Source organism: Gadus morhua, chromosome 16 (assembly GCF_902167405.1).
Source record: "Gadus morhua chromosome 16, gadMor3.0, whole genome shotgun sequence".
NCBI classification, from domain to species: Eukaryota; Metazoa; Chordata; class Actinopteri; order Gadiformes; family Gadidae; genus Gadus; species Gadus morhua.
Window position 1 is genome coordinate 4,425,358 of NC_044063.1, and position 23,998 is coordinate 4,449,355.

At 44.8% G+C, this 23,998-nt stretch overlaps 1 protein-coding gene across 1 annotated transcript in view; it reads left to right on the top strand.

The window, feature by feature from the left end:
• LOC115561051 (neurobeachin-like) overlaps window positions 1-23,998 on the top strand; it is a 56,083-nt gene continuing 32,085 nt past the window's right edge. The window contains exon 1 of the mRNA XM_030380838.1: window positions 1-117. Within this exon, the coding sequence (XP_030236698.1) occupies window positions 1-117 (117 nt within the window). The remainder of the gene's footprint in view (window positions 118-23,998) is intronic.

Sequence of the window (23,998 nt, forward strand, 5' to 3'; positions counted from 1 at the left end):
ATGATCGATCCGTCAGTTCCGATCCGCAATATCCAGATGAAATTCGCCGTGCTGGACGGCTTGGTTCAGGTCGGACAGGTCAGCGACCGGGACATCGTGGAGACGGTGTTGAATCTTGTAAGGATGGTTTTTGAGTTTTATTTGAAAAGAATGCACAGAATTGTTCTATTCATATTTTTGGTCACAGCATTGTGTGTGTGTGTGTGTGTGTGTGTGTGTGTGTGTGTGTGTGTGTGTGTGTGTGTGTGTGTGTGTGTGTGTGTGTGTGTGTGTGTGTGTGTGTGTGTGTTATTTACTGGTATATGTAAGGGAAAGATATAATAACGAACCTTTTAGATTATGAAAAACAAAAAACAACTTTACTAACACAGGGAAAGCAGAAAACGGACCCGAGGGGTGTGGGTTTGTGGGTGTGTGGGGGCCACTTTTTTTTAGAGTTCAAATTGCCAGCTATGGTCAGTTTTCATAAGTTGGTGTGTGTACAGGTAATACAGTGCGTGTTGCACCGATGAGGACCCCCTGCTCTGAGCTGAACGAGCTGCCCTTTATGAATACTGTGTGTTGCGTATAAGATGCTGTTGATCGCAACCTTATCGGAGTAGATCGGTAACATTGTCCATCTCATCAAATGGCTAATGGCTAAAATGACGTGGTCATTTACAACGTTATTTTTGCCACAGTTATTATTGCCAGCAAGTTGCATTTATTTACAACAGCAGAGTTTCCATCCAGTTTTACTTGAAAAAAAAATTCTGTCAACTACGGTTGGGCTTCATTCCTGGTCTTTCTGTATGTTTGACAAATGTAAAAGAGATATGATATCCAGAACGACTTCCAATGATTTGGTTCTTGTGTTTTCTTGGGGCAAGAAGATCTTAGAGATGTCTAAAGTAAGACAACATTAAGTTAAATGTAAACATATCCACAGCGCTTTAAACCCATTTAGCTTTTGGTTCTGATAATCCTAAAACAGCAGTTCCCAACCTGTGGGTCAGGACCCTAATCGGGCTGGCCTGATATGCATGGGGTCACAGGGTCTTGCCGATTTATATGCTATGAGCCTTTTTGGCGGCCATCTTGTTTCCGCCTTGTTTTTAAACACCAGCTGGGAGGGGGAACTGGATGCGTGGTAACAGATTCAGTTCCCAAACCCAGTTAGCGCTAAGAACCAAGGCGGAAACAAGATGGCCGCTGGGTCAATAGTGTCAATACTTGATGATGCAACAAAACAAATGTGATTGAAAGGCTCGGGTTATAATAGTCAGACCTCGAAATGGGGTTACTGGCCAAAACAGTTTGGGAGCCGCAGAAGTAAGACAAGGTAAAACCTCAAGCTCCACCTCTTGTGAATAATTACCACCACTGTTGTGTTCTGCGGTGTCTCCCAAAGCAGCACAACATGATTTACCTTCGCCGCCGATGTCATTTTATTTTTAAACCTTTCTTACCAAGCCATGGGCTTTTGTTTCCGTTCCTCAATTGGAGCTTGAGAGGGTTTTTGTTCATCAGCGTTTGTCTTCTAAGCAAGGGCACTTTGTCTTATACATTTCTCCACATATTGGGATATCACATTGTCAAGTGCTGTTCTCAGTCCTTGAAATCTCAATAGAGAATTAAAAAGTGTTTATTTGTTCTCGGTTTGGGGTGTGTGGTGGTGGATATACTCTCGTGGTGCCCCCTAAGCAGCCGTGTAAACAGCTGCAGAAACTAAGAACAGTTTAGTACCAGAGCCTGGAGGTTCTACTATGTGCTGTTCTTTATGTTATTATCCTGCATAACTCTAAAGGAGCACCAAACCCTAACAGATTGGTTTGCATTCGATGACTCTCTCCAGGTTAAGCACGTGCTACTGCATGAATTACCTCTGATTGGCTGATGGGGTTACCCCGTCACCTGCTTATTAAGCGTTAATGCAACACTTATTTGAAAGTTAATTGACAGGATGTTTACAGGTGAGCCGAGATCCCATTAGTCCCAGAAAAAAAAAAGAAAAAGGGGTGGGAGGGAGAGGGGTCAATTTTAACATGCATTACATTTTCCTTCATACCTCACAGACCTGCTTGAAATACACTAGACATATTTTGATATAAGAAGCACATTTATGAGCATTATTTAATAATACAATTGAGTTACGTTCACCACTTATAAGGACAACACTCGAAAGTACCCCTTGGTGGGTATAATTTAAACAGTGTTGGGGGGGGCAATTGTAAGTCCAAAAAGAAGTCAGACTGCATGTAAAATAAAAAACCTAAAGGTTATTGCATCACTCCTGTAGTATCTCTTAATGCTACTAAAATGTTTTAACATTTTTGAAGACATTGGAATTATTCTAGTGGTAAAGAGATTGGTACTATTTTAATTAGATTCTTTGTATTAAAAGTATATTTTACACAAACAAACTGATCAGCTGATGAGTCAACAGACTCTAACCAATCTTCAATGAAGTGGTAACGTATACCAAATATACTGAATAATACATTGACATCATGTGGAGGCATAAATATTCAATGCATTTTTCTATAGATTTGTGTTTGTGTTTATTTTATATATTTTATGATAGATAAAATGTTAAAACATCTAGCAGAAAAGATGGCCCCACATAGGCCATAGATCTTGCAGCCATCATCAAATCTCGTAGGCAGCGTGGATCATGGAGTTGGCCTGGCCACGAAGCCCCTAAACCGAAGCTGCTCCTTCATCTCATGTATTTGGAGTCACATTAAGTGACGTTGGATTAGAGTATTGTTGTAAATTACTTAATAGTTAAAAGTCCTAGCTGGTTAATTAATCTCCCTGGCTTTACCTATGGTTGTAGATATCTCCAGCAGGCTCCAAAATTACTTCTTGATTTTTTCTTTTTACCTGCCAAAGATGAGAAAACTCCCGGCCAAGCAATCTTTTACATATTTAAAAGATTGTATGCATTGTTTTTTACTTGCCAAATGATCTTATCTTCTGCCATTGGCTGGTGGGCCATGTTTATTTAAGACCATTATCTCCAGGTATCCGAGCACTTTTTCCCACCATGATTAATTTTGGGAGTGTTTTAGGTCTAACAATCCCAATCCTTGCCAACAGGCAGGCTTTGCATGGCAGAGGAACCCAAAATAAAAAGACTGATCGTGATTCCCCAACCATCTGGATATCATTTCTGCAGTTCGTCAGCGCTAAAAACAAGGCTATTGCCTCTGCTAGTTTGCGAGTTTTCATAGTCCTTACTTTTGGTATACTCCTATATACTGTGAGTTTTATTTAAGCCTGCCATTTTTTGAGAGCTAGGTTATTTTTAATATTGTTTTATATCGATATGACTTAAGCTAGATATTGTTCGGGGTGTTTAATGTTGTGATATTGCTTAATAGTTGGTTTTTCCTTGGCTTTTCCATTAACAAATACTTGAAATGTTCACATTATCAGATCTTGTATTGTATTTTTTGTGGCAGAGGGAAAATCCATAGTGATGGCTCCTTTCGGCATTTCATTTGAATTTAAACTGTTAAAATAACTCTTCTTTTACTGAAGACCATTTTGCTGTTAATTCTGTTTTTTCAAGTCTATGCAAATCACAGTACCACCTGTAATGATGGTGATTGAAAGTCTTGACATAGACTGCCATTTTGAAGCAGAACAACAAATAATCAGCAATCTTAATACGTCTTGAGTAATTGAATGAGTTCAACTTCATTCCCTCGCCTGATTCATAACACCTTTTATTAGCAATAGAAGATATCTGAAATGTCGCCAAAGCTTATTAATTTTTTTGTTACTGATCTTCATGCATACATGTCCTTCCTTGATTATATTATTGTATATTATATATGTATGAGCTGAAAATAGCATATTTTTCAGTGCAATTTCTTAAGAGTGCCAGGATTCCTTGTGTCGCCTTTAACGAAATGAGAAGTTATATTTTGGCTCATGACTGATGTGTAAATATCGTCACGTTGAAGTGCTGCATCACGCAGCGCATCATTTGACAAATCGAACCTTCTGTTGGTCGTTGTTTGGCTTCAGACAGGTTTGAGGGATGGCAGTGATAGCCTCCCAGGGTGTCGTCGTCTGCCAGCACGACATGCAAATAACTCAGCACAGGAGACATCACAGCAGTGACCTTGTCTCTTCACACACAGACTCATATTTACCAGCTTTCTCATGGTATTTATGTGGCACCACAAAGAAATGTAAGATTGTTGTAAAAGGTTGCTGACCTTTCTCAAAGTGGGGTGGGGTTTGCATCGACCAATCATAATAATACTCTGTCGAGGGTCTAAAGAAATGTATACAGATGAGTGCTTGTTTGGCCAGAGGATTTACACAGAGGGTGTTTGGCAAACACAATTATGACCGGTTTCTGTGTGGTGCCTTCATTGAGCTACCCACTATAATATATGACAAGTGTGAAGTCTGTAACAAATAACCCAGTAAATGGTACTGCATGTATTTTTGGAAAGTAAAAGTAGTGTCATGGTTTTGCTCCACCCTGTTCTCAATCTGTTGATTCCTCTAATTTATTTACTCTCTGGGATCGTGGAATAAACAAAATAAAACATTTACTTTCTTACCCCCAAGGGAGTTACACCTCTGTAACTCCCAACTCATTTTGCAGGAAACAGCATCACAGAAGTCCAATCCAATGGCTTGTTTAGAACATTATGAGTTGAATCAAGTGGCGATAATTATATGGAAAGCTGAAGAACTTGAACATATTCCTGCAGTTTAAAGGTTCTCCTTTAATGTCGAACTAACAAGGTTCCCCATGGAGAAGCGTCAAGTCAAGACTATTCCGGCAGCTTCTCCGAGAAGTTCTCTGTTCTTCAGACAAACCATCTCAAATGGTTTGCTGTAGTCACTCCTTTTCTAAAGTCACTTCATCTTTGTCACATTTTGTTTCTACAAGTGTTCTCAGGAAATTGATTAAAGACCTGCCATGTCATGTCACAATGGTAAAAAACAACCCCTCCTAACTTTAGACCTTAAAACACAAAAAGATAAACAAAACCTCAAATGTCGACAAAACCTTTAAAACTAATGTATTAGAAAGTTACATTTGTAGGAAAAATAGAGAGAATCCTGTAGACGGATGGTTTTCTAATAGAAACCTTTCCATCTACAAATATATCTCCCCCTCAGCTTACCTCAGCTCCGTCAACAAACCATCCATATAGTTGGCCGATTAATAATTGATCAATAACATGAACGGGTGAGCGACCTGCTAGTCTCCATGCGCCCCCCTGGCCGCCTTTCATTCATATTGAATGCCTTTTGATTTCCCAGACAAAACCCTCTTCCAACTTGACACCCGGCCATCCCCATCTCCCGTCTTAGAATACAAACAACCAGCCTAGGATTTTTCATTAGCTTACCGCTGCTCGGACAAAGCCTCTTACATTGTGTACAGAGAATTGTTTCCAAATCCGCGTCGGTGTGCGGATAAAATACTGAAATGCCGCCGCCTCTAGTTAATTTCTGCGCTCCTCCAGTTGGGCCTCTACAGGCGATTGTTCTGATCGCCGACTCTGATAATCCGACGGCGTTACATAAAGCCGAAATGGGATCCTGTGGTGGTTGTTGTTGTTTGCTTTGTAACGTGGGATTGTTTTTAGAAAGTAATTCCAGCGGGATTTTCAGGGGCCCAGAGGGCATCCTGCAATGTATTTTTCCCATCCCAGATCAAGGCCTGGGTACACCTACACCTCGCTGCGCGCTGTGTTCATGTTTTTTTTTGGCAGCCGTGAGTCATTTATCTTGCACCATGTCGTGCAGGGCTCTAGCTCTTCCATCGATGGTGTTCCTTGAAAGGGAAAGTTAGTTTTCGTGTTGTTGGTATTGTTGGTAAGACTCAGGGGAACATCAACTGCTGAGCGGTGATATAACTGCAATTTCCACCTGCGCATAAATTTATTTGGCACTGGATCAATTCATTTGGCACTGTTGGTAGCCAAAACGTAGAAAGTAAAAAACGTTTAAAGTGCTTCCTACTACCTTCAGACTTGTGAGTTTGACTTCATAAGAGCAGAGGATAAACTCCTTAACATGCAAATGTCTGCCGTCGGCTTCTGGCTTCTGTGGGTTCAATCAGACGCCAACACTGATACATTATGGGAATATACCCAAGAGGAACTTCAATGATTAATTTCCTTTGGTGTCTGTCTGTCTGTCTGTCTGTCTGTCTGTCTGTCTGTCTGTCTGTCTGTCTGTCTGTCTGTCTGTCTGTCTGTCTGTCTGTCTGTGTCCGTCTGTGTCCGTCTGTCTGTGTCCGTCTGTCTGTGTCCGTCTGTCTGTGTCCGTCTGTCTGTGTCCGTCTGTCTGTGTCCGTCTGTCTGTGTCCGTCTGTCCGTCCGTCCGTTCCTGATGGCCTGACTGGCCAACTGCTGTCTGGTTTTTGATAGTCTTGTGGCAAGGGTGTTTTTCCCACCAGCCAAAAGGTTCTTGGTTTGATCCCTCAACGTCTTACCTGTAGGCCTCCTGGAGCAGCGGAAAGTGGTCCTGACCTTTAATGTTGTTGCCATGGTTTTCTCAAGGGGCTTTCGTCCACCATCTCAGTCTTAACCTTGATATTTTATCTAGGTCGAAGCTTGGTACAAAGATAAATCTTGTGTCTGGTTTCCGTCGAGACAACGTCCTCACGGTAAATTACCAGCGCTAGACCTCCATGCTCTGACTGAAACACTGGATGAAACTAGGCAACATCAGCCCGGAGTCTTGCCCAGGGACACTGCCCAGCACCGAACGAGCAACCTTCCAGATAACTTGCTCTAATTGAGATACTGTAAGATTATGTTGAGAGGATTTTGCTTACAAGATATTAATCTCATTCTCAACAAAGACTGCAGTGTTGTGTACAGAGATGGGTTATGTTGTCCTCCATGTACTCCATGACCTGACATTTAGTCGGTTTTTAACTCAACCTAGTTTCATTCAGAATTGTTTTAATTAGAGCTAGTTTCATTCAAACAGGTCTTAACTAGTTGGCATCGTTTCTTTCAAACAGGTCTTAACTAGGCATAGTTATGTCTACTGGTCTTGACCAGGCAAACTTTCAACTGTTCCTACATTCAACTGACCTTAGCCATGCCATTAGCCAGCATGCCTAATTCCGTTGACAGTTGTTACCGCTCGTCTGCCGTCTGGTCTTCATCAGCCCCCCCTCCAATCCAAATCATGGTCACGGCCCTGATCTTGACTAAAACTGTTGCATTGAAATATGTCTTAACTTGAATGGGTTTTGGTTACACAAGGTGTTTTATGAAAAATCAAAGTACAAAAAAGCAGCACAGGTAGCTCCCAAGCTAATCCCGCGTTGAGTTAGCATCATAGCAAGCTATCGAGCCTCAGCCAGGGTGTTGTGTTGCCTCTGCCATAAGCTCAGCTCTCTAGAATAAAGGCACTCAGATTTGCGCAAAGGCACACAGAAAAGACAAGTAAACCTACCACTGTTATATTGCAATTTAGAAGACAGGTTCTTCTGTTAAGGGAGTCTGTGTTGTTTTTATTGGGTTGTTAAACCTTGACGGTGTCAACTGGATCAGATACTTCCATTGGTTCTTCCCATTTACTTATTGTTTTTGGGCTTTTGGGACACTTTAGTCCAAAGCTGCATCGACAGTCATAAAGGAGCAGGTAGGAGTTAGCAGACATTGAGGAACGAACACAGTACCATTTGGTTGGGAGTATAACACACTAACCAATGCCCTGCACTATGTTTTTTTATTTAAGTTTGGCTTGAATTAAGCTTGGGACGTAACACAATGATCTAATAATAATAATATTCCTGTCTGGTCATAACTCCAGAAATAATATTTACTTGAGTGCAGGCAATTTAAAAACAGGTGTAACCTTGAGTTTTCTAAACCTTGTCACGGTTGTAAAAGTTTATTGTTTTGTGAATTGTCCCTACAAGGTTACTCCAGTCTGAATGAGTTGGAGGCTGTTAGAGGCTGCGACGACACCCAGAGAAAGGTACTGGGTTTGATTCTCAGTGCCCACAGCCTACCTGTAGGTATTAGTGCAAGCGGGCCCTTACCTCTACCTGCTCATTAATGACATGAATCTGAGGGGACTATGTTGCTTTGGATAAATTACCGAATGATACAATATCTATTGTGGTGTGATGAAAAAAGACGCGGAGGAGTCCACCCAGAAGGGCCTGGAAAGGTTGTTTGTCTGTTGCAATGGCCAATTAGCCTCAAACCAATTGCGTCAGGTTGAGGTAGAGGTAATCTCTAATTGTTTTGTGGTTAGATGTGCTGCCATGTCATTACACATTGCAGTTTGTGCGATGTGATACAATAAAGAATTCTTTCCAAATCGACAGAATATTAAACTCTCACTATCTCAAATTCTGGGTCTCCACATACTATGATATTCAAATAACAACCCTCAAACACAGAGTCTACACTTTAGGTTCACTTACACATTTCACATACACTGCCCAGTTATATTATATGTAACATTAATAATATATAGTATCATATTAATAATGAATATCATGCTCTGTCCTCTTGGTGCAGGACTTTTGGGCTTTTGAATCAGCAGCGGCTGTGCTGATTGGTTCAGCCTGTTCTAGCTTCCTGTTCCTCTGTCCAGACCTCTCCTTTTGTTAAAGGTTAATGTAGTCCATCTGCAGCTCCATGTCGGCTGTTTATTTCTCCCATGATGCCGCGGGGCTACAGCTCTCCATTACCCGCGGACGAGGAACATGATGGGCGAGGGACATAATGGAGTGGCTTAGAGAGAGAGTAAGGCGTCTGGATTATCATTAATACCCGGAGATCAGCATAATGAGGGAAGACACTGCGTGGGGTTTGCCCCGACTCCAGTCACCGTGACGCCTGCTTTTTATTTAGATTTAGAGGGTCCCCATTTTACCGCCAGGTGTGATGCAGATTAGTTGTTACAAGCAATTGTAAAGTCGATTTTCACCCTTTGGTGACGTTCCAAGTGGGGGTGCACACTCAGATGTGTGAAGGAGCCTACCAGTGGGCAGAGGTGATTGATAGTGTCGGATGGACTTTTTCTTCTTCTGCGAGCGAGTACGGCCCCTCAGGGGAGTGATTTTTGTGTTGTGTTGTGTTGCGTCATGCCGAGTGCACAAGAGTCACAAACGCGTCCGTGTCTTTTGAAGCCACGCACTCCTAACGCCTGCCTCATACTCAGGGCTCTGCTCCATGCGATGACCTTCGGGACTTTTGCGACAGAATTGAACAAGGGTTTTGTTGCCATCCGCTACAGTGGTCTGAAGCTTAGAGGAGCTGCACGAGATGGGGGGGGGGGGGGGGGGGACTCCAGAGCCAGCAGAGCAAGCTGGATGTCATAGGCGGCTGGACGCTGGAGTTCCAGAGTGGGAGGAAGGATTACGGCACTGACATTTGGCTGAAGATGATGTGTACAGTATTAGATGAGAGGGAGGGCGAGAGAGGGAAGAAGGGAGAGAGAGAGAGGGAAGAAGGGAGAGAGAGAGAGGGAAGAAGGGAGAGAGGGAGAGGGGGAAAAGAAAGGGGAAAAGAGAGCATCAGAGGGAAGGGAGATAGTGAAATAGTGAAGGGGGGGTCCGTATTGAAGACAGACTTGGAGGATCAGAGAACCGCTCTTGCTTAGTGTGTGTGTGTGTGTGTGTGTGTGTGTGTGTGTGTGTGTGTGTGTGTGTGTGTGTGTGTGTGTGTGTGTGTGTGTGTGTGTGTGTGTGTGTGTGTGTGTGTGTGTGTGTGGGGGGAGTGTAGGGTGAAGAGAAAGATTTGAGGAGGGGGGGAGATTAGGGGAGGGGAGATCTGCTAAACTTGGAGTGAATGTCTGTTTGACCAAGTGGTGTCGTGTTCCCTGATGTCGTGGGCTGAAGCCCCTAAGCTTCCTACTGATCTCCTCTCCCCTCAGTCTTGTGGCCATCTGTATTCCACATTTGGTTTCATCCGTTTCTCTATTGAATGGATGGATATCCATCCATCCATTCAATTACACTTTATTGAAAGCCGGGATTTGATTTTTCCTCTTTATCAACAGAGCTCTTTCATTCCAACTGTTCAATCTAAGGCAATCTATAAACAGGCAAAGATGAAATCCATCATCAGACACGCATCAAAATAAATATAATAATACAAAGCTGTTTATTTAACAACCTGAGATGAAAACTGCTAGCAGGAATCCTCCCAACCAGGTGGTCGCTGGAGATAAATAAAACATCCTTCTCCCCATCGTATAACCATATTGTGACAAGGTCATACAAAACCGATTGCATTTTTTATACCGGGACACCTCCCTACATCGCACGGCTTGCATTTCACTATTCAGCAGGAATTGTTGACGGTGTGTAAAATATGCGGGTAGAATTTAAATGTTATGTCTGTGGGCCGTGGTTTGGAGTTGGTCCCAGGGACACGTGCTTGACCAGCTTCCAGATTACCCTCTGGTCTATCTCTGGTTCAAAGGTTATCAGCTACTGATGACTAGCACTGTGGACAGCTGGTGTCTTAGGGGCCATCCTGCCTGTCTGATGGCTCTGTGATCATGGAGTGGTGTGAGTGTGTCGGTGTGTGCGTTGAATTGACTCATTGTGTGTAGGGATAGACCGATACAGATTTTTTAGGGCCGATACGATACCGATATTTTTTCATCAGCCTTAGCCGATACTCCCATACGCCGATACCGATATTTAGAGCCGATATTTAGAGCCGATACTGCTTTTGCTCCCTCAATCATAAAAATTACACTGATAACAAATGTTACAAGTCTCAATTTAAAAAAAGGAACATTTATTGAACTTCAATATAAAAAACAATATTTAACAAATAGTAAAAACAGGTGAGGTAAAACAAGTAAGAAAAATTAGATGAGCAATATTTAACAAATATTAAAAACAGGTGAGGTAGAACAAGTAAAAAAAAAAAAAAAAAAGCGAAAAAATATCGGCGAAAATCAGCCGCGTATCGGCCGATACGATACACGTAAAAAACGCGAATATCGGCCGACCGATATATCGGTCGATCCCTAATTGTGTGTTACCTCTATGTTCTCGTTGCATGTGCGATTACCTGTGGCTTCTTTTCTGCAGCAGTGGCCCATTGAAGGAAGAGGACGAGTTGGCAGGGTTTTGATGCGTAGGTCGGATAAGACCTTGTCTTACAAATAAAGAGATCTTCGCACACACTGAAGTTGGATAAGGACTCATCGGCATTCTGTTACATTTACATTTAGGGCATTTAGCAGACGCTTTTATCCAAAGTGACTTGCAATAAGTACATTGGTCGTAAGAAAGTGAGTTCACTTATGTTATCAATTTACCGTCGACCCCAAAACCCCTCGAAGGGAGTTGTGCTTCATTGTCTTGTGTTGAGACAACATCGCTGTCTGCATTGAAAATGTACAGTTTACTTTCCACACATTATCTTGGAAAAGGTTGGACAATTGGTCCGGGATTTGCATTCTCCATTGTGTACAGACTGCTAGTCCATCGAGAGTGGATGTTGCAGAAATGTGTTTGGAGCAGTCCTATTAAATTAGATAATAGCAGCGCGGGACTTTAAGGCCATGTTCCACCCCTCTTTGGTGATAAACAGAAGTTATTCTGGATCGTCCATGCGGCCACTAATAAGTGAACCCAATTAACATATATTTTATATTATTATCAACAACTTTATAAACCTAAATTAACTGTTCCTTCGGCAGAGCTGGGTGCAATTACTAGTGTGTACATGGTTTTACTCTGGTTTGGTCACTAGATGAAGTCTGTATACTCACTCTGTATTCTGGACTGGTGGATGGTGCGCTGTTTGACTATGGTAATTGTTTCTTTCCGCATTGCATAAATTAAACCATTAATGAACTAACGCACACTTTCCCTTTTTTTTTATCATTGGCATTGTGTTGAACTTGGCTGAAGAGTATTTGAATTTAGTCGCTGTCTCCCCTTTTAGTATGATGTACACACATTACTCTCCCCATCTGTGATGAATATGATGCTTTGTAACACTAGACTACAGTCCCTCCAAAAAAATTCGGTGTTTTTTTGTGATTGTTGCGGCCAAAGATCTTTGATTATGTGGCACGTTTTCTTAGAAAATGTGATGAAATATGCGACATATTTATGCAATGAAATTGCGGGAACTTGAAAAAATTGCGGGAACTTAACGTTCACGTCGCGTAATTACGTCACTTCATAAAGTTCCCATGGCAACAGGGGGAATGGCTGCTCTTGTGTGACGTAAACGCAACATTTTTCAACTTTCTGCTAAGATATATGTGACTGTTTTGCAACGAAAATGCGGGGATTATGAAATCATGCAAGCCCCGCGTATTTTGTGCGGAAATCGGCAATTTATGCGGTGAAAGTGCGGCATATTTGAAAAAAAATGCGGTTCCCCCGCATGAGTATGCGTTGAATTATGCGATAGCATTATCATGTTTTTTCTGGAGGGACTGACTAGAAGCGCTAGACCCTGGCTTTCAGTCACTGCTTTAACAAGGGAAGTGATGGTTTAGTGGGTAGGGGGATCAACTCCTATTCCAACGTTTCTGGGTTCATTTCCCTATGTCCACCCTCCCACTGAAGGGCATAATTGAGCTGAGAGGCTCCACAATAACCCCTACCTACTCCTTAATGACATGCATCTGAACTCACTGAATTCAACAATCATTTTGGATAATGATAAGAATAGTTGTGATAGTTGTAGTTGTATTGTGTGTGTGTGGGGGGACCGTGATGTACACTGAATCGTAAAGACTTTCTGGATCTACATAAAGAGACCTTTCGGAGCGGCAGGAGTACAGATCCGTGTTTATTTCAGGTCTCGATGGGGGTTTTCTGGTCCCGGCTGTTATTCCCATCTGCAGTTTAACTCCAGGAGACGACAAAATCACTTCTGTAGAAGAGACACAGAGGTAGGATTGTTTGAGATGAGAGGAAGAGGGGTGTGTGTGTGTGTGTGTGTGTGTGTGTGTGTGTGTGTGTGTGTGTGTGTGTGTGTGTGTGTGTGTGTGTGTGTGTGTGTGTGTGTGTGTGTGTGTGTGTGTGTGTGTGTGTGCGCGTGCGTGCGTGCGTGCGTGCGTGTGTGTGTGTGTGTAATGGGCAGCTTCTGGCAGCCCATTTCGGAAAACCAAAAACCCCTGTTTCAGGTTGAACTCCCGACGTGTGTGCATATTGTGTGTGCGGTAAGCTGTCTGACAACCCATTTCAGAGTATCCAAAATAATGTTAGAGTACAACGTCGTATGTCGTCTACCCCATTCTCCTTAGTTTGATTGTGGACAGGATGAAGACCACCTGGGAGTTTCTAAATACAGCTCACAACCTCGCAGACCAATCTGGAGAGGTCTGTGAAGAGCCGTGCAGAGGAGTGTGTGATATTACCCACACAACACACCCTTAGAAGAACCTTGTAGCTGTGAGATGATAAAAATGTTTTAGTCCTTGGATACACACACACACACACACACACACACACACACACACACACACACACACACACACACACACACACGTGTGTGTGTTCAGGTGTATGTACTTGCACAACCGTGCACATACGTGCCTTTGTTCTTGTGTGTAATCTCATGAGTGTAGACCTGCGTGTGTATGTGTATGTGTGTGTGTGTGTGTGTGACTTCAATTATTCAGTGTCTTCCAATTCCCCTCAGCGGGAGCCTGGCAATCTGTAAATGAAGACTAAAGCTGCATTGTGGGGGAATGGATAGTAAAACGCACTGAGGCGTGAATAAAACAATCAGGATAGTGAACTGTGGTTCTGTGAGATTGGCAGGCGCACGTCCGGGTTAGAGCATCGGGCTCAGGCGTGCCCACAGGTAGTAGACTGCAGTCCGGAGTCCATTGGGCTTCCAGGACCCTCTCGGCTTCGAGTCGAAACCAACATAACCAGACTATCGCTGAGCCCGTGCGTGTGGGGTGCACGTGAGGAACACACACTCCTCCCCGTGTCTGCATCGTTATCTCGGGGCTTGCAGGTCCCCTGCGTTCAGGATGGATGTGGCCTCGTCGCGTGACGCTCAGGCGTGTGTGTGTGTGTGTGTGTGGAGGCAGATGGAAGCTGTGTGTAAACATGCCATCACGGAAGAATGGGAGCTGACAGATCTATATGTGGCTTGGAGGACCGAGTGTGTACATGCAAGACACTCCCCCTGTCCTATTCCACAGCACACTTTCCCCCCCTCCTTGGAATGGCTAGGCTTGTGGAAAGATGAATAGGATTTTTATTTCCTTTCATGGAGCTAATCATTTTGTGTAAACGTTTGTCTGTGTAGAGAGTGTTGGTTTTATGTCGTGTTAGGCTTTGGATGAAATGCATGGGAGTGAGTGTGTTTTTTTTAGAGAAACCAGAAGGGTTAGGCACAGGGCATTGAGATATCACTGTTGTGTTATTCCCTCGGCCACAACACTGAGATCTTTTAAATCTGTCTTTCCAACATTTTTCCAGGCTGTTTGTTTGTGATTGTGTGCCGTGTGTGTACATAGTCGTGTTGGTATGTGTGCGTTTTGTGAGATGTGTGTGGGTTCAGCCAGTACGATCCCTTATCCGTTAGATCTGTTCTTCTATATAACAGAAAAACGCTGAGCGTAGGATACTAACTCTTCTATCAGGAAATTATTGTAAGAGAGGTTGGGGTTGGTGAGAGAGGCTGGTGTGGGAGGGAGAGGTTGGTGTGGGAGAGAGAGAGGTTGGTGTGGGAGAGAGAGAGAGGCTGGTGTGGGAGAGAGAGAGAGAGGCTGGTGTGGGAGAGAGAGAGGTTGGTGTGGGAGAGAGAGAGGTTGGTGTGGGAGAGAGAGAGAGGCTGGTGTGGGAGAGAGAGAGAGAGGCTGGTGTGGGAGAGAGAGAGGTTGGTGTGGGATAGAGAGAGAGAGGCTGGTGTGGGAGAGAGAGAGAGGCTGGTGTGGGAGAGAGAGAGAGAGGTTGGTGTGGGAGAGAGAGAGAGGTTGGTGGGAGAGAGAGAGAGAGGTTGGTGTGGGAGAGAGAGAGGTTGGTGTGGGAGAGAGAGAGGTTGGTGTGGGAGAGAGAGAGAGGCTGGTGTGGGAGAGAGAGAGAGAGGCTGGTGTGGGAGAGAGAGAGGTTGGTGTGGGAGAGAGAGAGGTTGGTGTGGGAGAGAGAGAGAGGCTGGTGTGGGAGAGAGAGAGAGAGGCTGGTGTGGGAGAGAGAGAGGTTGGTGTGGGATAGAGAGAGAGAGGCTGGTGTGGGAGAGAGAGAGAGGCTGGTGTGGGAGAGAGAGAGAGAGGTTGGTGTGGGAGAGAGAGAGAGGTTGGTGGGAGAGAGAGAGAGGCTGGTGTGGGAGAGAGAGAGGTTGGTGTGGGAGAGAGAGAGGCTGGTGTGGGAGAGAGAGAGAGGCTGGTGTGGGAGAGAGAGAGAGGTTGGTGTGGGGGAGAGAGAGAGGTTGGTGTGGGGGAGAGAGAGTTGGTGTGGGGGGTATTGGTGCGAGAGAGATTGTAGAAAGAGAGAGATTGCTCTGCCAGAGAGAGATTGGAGTAGGAGTGTGTAGTGGGGAGTGAGATAGGAGTGCAACGTTGGAGTGAGTGAGAGGTATTTCTAGTGAGGAGTGAAATAGGAGTATCACGTTTGACTGAGAAAGAGGCGAGGCCGTGCTGATAGATTGACTGCTGGGACGCAGAAGTGTCATTAGGGGGTGGTGTCTCTCTCCCCCCCCCCCCCCCCCCCCCCCAAGGGTGTTGTGGGCAGGGGGAGGAGGGATTGCAGTAGAAGCTGCAGGCTGCATGCTCATAGCCTGTGACCTGCATACTGATGTGCTGTTAACCCAGAGGAGCTCCTCCTCCTCCTCCTCCTCCTCCTCCTCCTTCTCCGCACCGTCCGAGAGGAGCCACTCTCACGATCCATAGAGGACTGAGTAAAGAGCACTTAGGAAATGCAGAGAAAAAAGGACTATCTCTCTTTCTCTCTCCCTTTGCAAAGGTCTTCCCTCACTTTCTCTTCTTCTGCCTTTCAAACACTCCTCCTCCTCCTCCTCCTCCTCCTCCTCGGAGCAGCTGCATTGCAGTACACTTCGAGGTGTTACTTAGCATTAGCAGTTCCTTAAGTCCCTCTTTCCTCTTCTGTCTCTCCACTCATCCTCGCCTGCTCATCTCTACACATTCTCTCTCACCCAGTCCACTCCACTGCCCCTCATTGTTTCTCCTCCCTCCTCCCCTTTTCCTCTCCTGCCCTCTCCCTCTTCCCTAACTTTATATGCTGCTGTAATTTAATTATTACCCATTATTTGTTCCTATCAACTCCCTCTCGTCTTTTCTCTGCTCCTGGTTCTTCCTCTTCTTTTTGCCTCTATTTTCCCTTTCCCTATCTCTCCTCTTCCCTGCCTCCTGGCTCTCTCCTCCTCTCCTCCCCACTCTCTCTCCTCCTCTCCTCCCCACTCTCTCTCCTCCTCTCCTCCCCACTCTCTCTCCTCCCCACTCTCTCTCCTCCTCTCCTCGCCACTCTCTCTCCTCCTCTCCTCCTTACTCTCTCTCCTCTCCTCTCCTCTCCTCTCTTGGCAGGCCATTCCTAGATCAATGTGTTCTCACTTCACCGGATTAAAAGTGGACCGTGAATTCTCCTCAACGTTGACAAATGCAGGCCCTTTTGGTTTCTCTAAGACTTTATTACCGTTTGATTACAGTGTCAACATCCCAACTCCCACACTTCGTCTCCTTTCTGCACACCCCCGCCTCTGAGTCATGACCTCAATCGCCACAAAAGGCGGGGCAAAGGAAACAAACTCAGGAGTAAATTACTATTTTCTTTAAATTAATCTTACAGACCCTCTAACCTAAAGCGATTTATAGCAATTTCTTTTCTCTAACAGTCATCAAGGAGCAGAGCGCCGTCAGAGATCCTCTTTATCGGGGACGCCCACACGTAGCGGTTGGTATGGAGCGAGCAAACACATTATGATAAGACGTAGCCCGGTCGTCTCCGCACGCATCGCAAAGCGTCGACTTGATTCCAATCGTCGGCGCCTCAAGGTCAGCGAGGTTAACGCAACTAACCGCGTCTAACCGCGTGTCTAATGAGCTCCATTAACAGGGAGTCACCGATCCTTGACAACCGAGGAGACGAGCGAGGGAGTGATTGTTTCATTCATACTTTTCCTCATCATGGCTGTATATATATTTTGATGCATCGACGCCATGCTGCGGTGCACTGGCGGGGACAGCGTTGAACCGTGTGTTCGTTCAGAGCGAGGGTTTCGGGGTCTTTTCAGAGATCCGAGCGCTGCGGCGGCGGCGGCTAGGCGTCGGCGTTCGTGTTCAGAAGATGGATGTTGACATTAGCCTCTCAACCGACCGACGATCAGACTCATTTCTCGCACGCAAACAACCCCTTTCATTGGTTCGTCTCTCTCTCTCTGTATGGCTGCCATGGTAACGACACACGACTCCCTTGCAGAACTGGTTTAACGTATTAATTTACTCTCTATGTACCCTCACCTTTATTGCCCGCATTTCCAGAGAGAGCAGGACTGGGGAATTTACACAGTAGGGGCAAAGAGCAACTCCTCCTGGGTATTAAATACATTGAATCAAAGAGCAGTGTATTCTGGGTAAAATGTACAGGGGAGGAAAGGGGAATGTCTCTTTGGTATTATGCACATTATGTCCAAAAAAGATGTGTATTCTCTGTAATGGGGGGGGGGGGGGGGGAAGAACAATGCATTCCGTGTAATATGTTTGGTTATAGGTTTAGATTTGTGACTTTGATCCTGCTGCCCTCTTGTCTGTCAGGGAAGGAACGGGGCGTAATATAAAGTGGTTCACATGACGCCACTTTGCCTCCCCTTCTCTCCGTCCTTATTGTCAGCCAAAGTGCTTTTAAAACTTCACCTCGGTTACACCGCCCGACAACAAGGGCCTGTATTTTTGTGTCCGGGGGAACATTCCTGAACATTTCCGGGCGTATCGGAAACATTCCGTGAGTCGTGACCTACCGGAACGACCGCGCAAGGAGTTGTTAGTTGTTTGTTTTGAAGCCGTCCAGAGTAGCGCTGTCCATGGTGCTGAAATCGACCAGTTTGCATTGCGTCTGAGTGGAAGCAATGGTGATCTCACAGTCCACCCAGGCATCCATCGATCCATCCTTCTATCGTGATAGTATCAGGCTGGTAACATGATAACTTTAGGGTCCAGCCCCCCACTGTTCATGCAGTGTTTTGTTTATCAGCCGTCAGTTTACAGACTTCCCGTCTTTGGGGGAGAGCTACTTTAGTTGGCCGTTGATTATAATTTCTATTTGTTTTTCTCTCCTCTGCGACACATCATTCGCTATGTAAATGACTCTGTATGTAAATTTCCTCATTAACAGGCTTCAGTTTTCCCTCCTGTCGGCTGCTGTGTAGGAGATGAATTAGTACATATAGAGAGTCCATTACACGGACCAACGCAATTACCTTGCATAACACCTAAAGAGATTTAGGCTTTAAATGGTTTCGATATTTCACCCAAACCAAGTGGGAAGGGTCATTTAATTACGTCTGGGATTCAGGTTATTACCGCCAATCAATGAGTACAAATATTAACAACAGTTAAATGCTGGAAAAATGACTTCACTTGCAGTCCCACACTACACACTCTGTTCTGACATTATTTGTTTTCATTTTAAAAATAAAAGCTTATGAAGTAAATATGACCAATTAAATTATTCTTAAAGTGTGTTTGAAGCCCATGTTTCAGCTCAAATTCGACCGCTATGAAAAAAATATAGTTGTGCGTGTTATCTCCATGTTCACGACCCATGCTAAATTTGTGACACTTTATCAGTTCCGTTGTTGTGTATGAAATGCGCCTCCACACATTGTGGCGTTATACCATAAGTATCAGAAAAGCTTAACGCTCTCTTGGACAAAGCCATCAACATCCAATGCTGCACAGACGTAGCTTCAAACATCAACACACTCTCTGGCGGTATACTCATTTTCCAAGAAGCCAAACACTTTCTCGGACATGGCCGTGCACATCAACCGCTGCCCAGACGGTTGAGATGCACACATCCACTCACACTTCGCAGACGGTGTCCCTTGGTTGTGACTTTAAGGGGCTTTTTCAAGGCACTTTGACGTTATGAAAAATAACACAGCCGGCTTTCAGAGTAGGGGGAACGCTCACCAAATGGTTGGCAGAGACTCGCAAAAACATACGATTTAAATGTATATCAGATGGTATTGATCAATCGCTTTCACTAAATGAAATCTAAAAATATAATAAAGATACAAAAAAAGGGATTGTAACAAATAGACAAAGCGATAAACCGCATGATATACTAGCTGCTGCTAGCTCCTTCTAGCTATACAATCCTATCAAGAGTAATTAACATTCAGGCGGTGATCTTCACATTTACATTCCATCTGTTTTGAGTCTCTTATTTTCTCTTTAGTGAAATGATTGTCTCCGCTCTTCTGGTTTCTGTGGGGGATGTCTGAGGCAAGAGGTGATGGCACCGGTCTTCAAGACGAACAAAACGGAATTATGTTAAAAGTGGAATCAAAATGAAAGAGAGAGAGAGAGAGTGTGACAGAGATAGAGGGATGGGGAGAGAGATAGAAAGAGAAAGTGAAAGACCATTTTTTGTGTCCTGTGTCTTTACCTCCACAAGTGCTGTTGAAAAACTTTCTTTTGACTATGTAGTGTTTTTTCCATCCAATGCTCTTATCCAAATCGAGATCAGTGAATTCAGGAACATATCATTAAGCGGCAGATAGGGGTGAAGCTGCTTCCCCATCGGGAACAATAAAGTATGTCTCATTTCTGGCTCAAGGACATGTACACAGTGAAGTGTGGGGAACAAATCCCCACAGAGTCTTTGTGTCTGCGAGTCGAAGTCCCTAGCTGCTACACTATCATACCTGCCACTGTTACTACCTCTCTCCCTGTCTTGCTCTTTCGTTCAACCCACTGTGCTCTTCATCCTTCCACCTCTTTCCCTCCATCCCACCATCTCAATCTCTCACTGGTCTCTCCCTAACTCTCATTCCCTCCTGAGTTTCCTCCTTCTCTCCTTCTCTCCTTCTCTCCCTCCCTCCCTCCCTCCCTCCCTCCTTCCCTCCCTCACTCCCTCCCTCCCTCCCTCCTTCCCTCCCTCTATCGAACAATCCCTCCTCCCCTCAATCCCTCCCCCTTTCCCTCCTGCCCTGCTTCCTTCACCCCCTCCTTCATCTTTCCCTCTATCCCAGCCTCCTCCCCTCACTCCTTACCTCCATCCCTCCCTCTTGTCATTCCTCTCTCTGTCTCTCAGCCTTCTGTCACAAATTGAGTTTCCCATCTCGAGAGGTTGTGTTTAATCAAGCGCGTTGATACTTAACTCACACGTGTTTGATTTAACAAAAGCACACATACCTGGTGAAATACCAACATCGGTTCTACAGCAGCTCTTCACTCTCAAGCACCTCCTGCTCTGTTCAGGGCTTTTGTACTTTGAATGTTTGTTTTACGTTTTAAATTTGTTCTTTTGTTCTTTCCGTAACTTTTTCTGTTTCCTGCGTTCTTGATATATATCACTCCATGTTCTTCCTGACTTTCTGCCTGCTTGTTTCCCTTTCCGTCTGTCCGTCTGTCTGTCTGTCTGTCTGTCTGTCTGTCTGTCTGTCTGTCTGTCTGTCTGTCTGTCTGTCTGTCTGTTTACTCTACTCTACTCTACTCTATCCTACTCTACTCTACTCTACTCTACTCTACTCTATCCTACCCTACTCTACTCTACTCTACTCTACTCACTCGCTCGCTCGCTCGCTCGCTCGCTCACTCACTCGCTCACTCACTCACTCACTCACTCACTCACTCACTCACTCACTCACTCACTCACTCACTCACTCACTCACTCACTCACTCACTCACTCACTCACTCACTCACTCACTCACTCACTCACTCACTCACTCACTCACTCACTCACTCTCTAGAGTGTCTTTGAAATGTCTGTTCCCTCAAATCCAACTTTACTAATGAATAAACTCCAGCCCCACGGCGGTAACCATGGGCAACAGGGATGCTGTTTTAATGATAAACATCTGAGCTGCTAATAACCGCCCCCCCCACCTCCCCCATCTCCCCCACCTCCCCCACCCCTCCACCTCCCCTCCCCCACCTCCCCCTCCCCTCCCCCACCTCCCCCATCTCCCCCACCTCCCCCACCCCTCCATTAACCAGGCAATCTACTCGTTCTGTTCGTCCATCTGTTGGCCACACACGCACACGCACACACACACACACACACACACGCACACAGACACACGCAAACACACACGCAAACACACACACACACGCACACGCGCGCACCCACGCGCAAACACACACGCGCAAACACACACACACACATACACACACAGACGCAAACACACATACACACACACACACAAACACACACAGACACAAACACACACAGACGCAAACACACACACGCACACACACACACACACACACACACACACACACACACACACACACACACACACACACACACACACACACACACACTTTCTACGTCTTTATTTAGAATACAAATTTGCCTTGATTGGGTTTTAATAAGGAGCTGGTCTCCAGCTAATCTCCAACTAACAGTCTGCTTAGTGATATTGAGATGTACAAGAGTCAATTTCTTTTTTTACTTAGATACCTCCCTACGCTCTGCAGTCAACACAATACCTTTGTTTCACCTTGGCTTATGGAACACAACATAATGTATAACAATCTCTGAATACATTTTGTTACAGACTAAACAGACTTTGCAGAAATGTAATACTACATTCACAAGTATGTTTTATTCAGCGTATAGTCCAGGCAAATAAGACTTGTTGTCTTTTGTTACCTGAGGATGAGCCCTTGGTATCGACATGAGGAGCAGGTCATCTGCCCGGCAGCTCATAATGGGCTACAGCAGCATAGAAAGGACAAACAGCTCTAGAGATTATGCCTTTTTAAAGTGTATGTGAACCCCCCCTTTTCAGCTTGAATTCGAACCCTATGTGACTAACTTTGTGATATTCTTTTAGCACCGTTGTGTATCCCACACACCATGTGGGAAGATTATCTCTCTCTTGGACGTGGATGTCCAAAATCGGCCGATGCCCCTGCCAGAGCACTACACATCCACACATAAACACTGTTGTGTTCAACTATAAGTGTCCATGAAGCCTAACGCTCTCTCGAACGCGGGCATCAAATCAGCAGCTACGCACGCACGCACGCACGCAGGCACGCAGGCACGCATGTGCACACAAGCACACAGGCACAAACACACACTTTTCTTTTAAAATACAATTTTGAAACTAACTTTATGATTTGAATATTTTTTTTTTCAAAGTTGGGGAATGTAATAATAGTATTATAATTTCTGAGGACAAACAATCCCATCAACATCCAACCAGCATCTGAAAGCTGTCTCTATATTTATTTATTAATCATTGAACCAACTGCCAAAAGATTTTAGAGATGACTTCACACTTCTGACAGCTTCAGTAAGGAAACACACCTCACACCAGCCTTTGCACCTCAACACTTCCTGTTGTTGTGGGGTGAAAAGAGCAGCAGTGGTTTGAGTTTAGAACTGGGAAAGTGATATCCCAGCACGTTTTCTCTTCTTCCTTAAGGTCAGTGCAAGGTTGAAAGATTGTTTGTGGGAACTCTCTACCAAGCTGACACTCCATTACACAGTTACACAAAAGAACACACAAAATAATTTATTTACAGATGTTCAGCCCAGCCCAGCATTCTCTCATTCATTTTTCCTGATGTTCATGATTTGGTTCCTCCTTATGTTTGTTCTCCCTCTTTCCCAGATTGTATCGCCCTGCCTGTCCTTTGAGGCAAGAGAGTGTGTGTTGATGTGGCCGTTAAGGTGAACGTTTGTTCTGTTCCTAGGAGCATCACTTTATACCTCTCTATGCCGCTCTCCCACTCAATTTCTCTCTCTTTTTCTGCCTCGCTGCAGTTCTTCTTCACTCTTCTCTCCGTGTAGCCCACTACTTGTTACCTATTTCTCTTTAGAATGCATGCCTCTGTCTCTCTCTGTCTCCGTCTGTCTCGCTCCCTCCTTCCCTCCCTGTGTGTGTGTGTGTGTGTGTGTGTGTGTGTATGTGTGTGTGTGTGTGTGTGTGTGTGTGTGTGCGTCATATAAATGAAAATGTGTGTAGCAGCAAAATGCATCTTTTAAAGGAGGGCAGATTTCTTTGAAGGTAAAAACCAGTTACTTCCTAGCTCACCCGGAACAGATATTTCAAAGCAGAACATTCTGGACGTAGCATCGTTATCAGGGAAGCCGGTATTTCGCTGTGGCATGTTTCCTAAATCACTGAGGACATATCAATGGTCATTTTATGATTTAGTACTGCACATTGGTTACAAATCAGCTAATTTAAGACTTTTGTGTCTCCTCTACATTTTATAGCCAAGCTGTGGCAAATCTCAGGACATACATGATGTGATGAGGCGTTCTACACATACATATGTCCAATCATGCATCCGATGCAATGTTTGCAATGTCAATAACCTCTCTATAGGGTACATGTTGTACTGGATGCTTATAATGTAGCTCTATGAAGTGTGCACAGTGTCACTTGGCCTTGAATCTGAAGGTGCTGGCATTCTCTCTCTCTCTCTCTCTCTCTCTCTCTCTCTCTCTCTCTCTCTCTCTCTCTCTCTCTCTCTCTCTCTCTCTCTCTCTCTCTCTCTCTCTCTCTCTCTCTCTCTCTCTCTCTCTCTCTCTCTCTCTCTCTCTCGTAGCAGCAAATCTTTAAAGGAGGTCAAAGTTCTGTGATAGGTAAAATAAAAACCACTCCCACTACTTCCTTGCCAATAACCGCCCATTATAGCATACGACAGCACAGCACGCTACCGCCAAACAGAGCTGTCATGCCGGAGATCAGACACTAAGCTTATTAGCATGCTGGGATCAGAGCGTAGCCATTAGCCGGGTTTAGCGTTGACGTTGAGGCCATTAATCAAAGTGATGGGACTGGCATGCGAATCAGAGCTGTTGTTAGTCTCGTTCGCCCACCCTCGCTCGCTCCTGTTGGCTTGACCTTTTTTTTACTG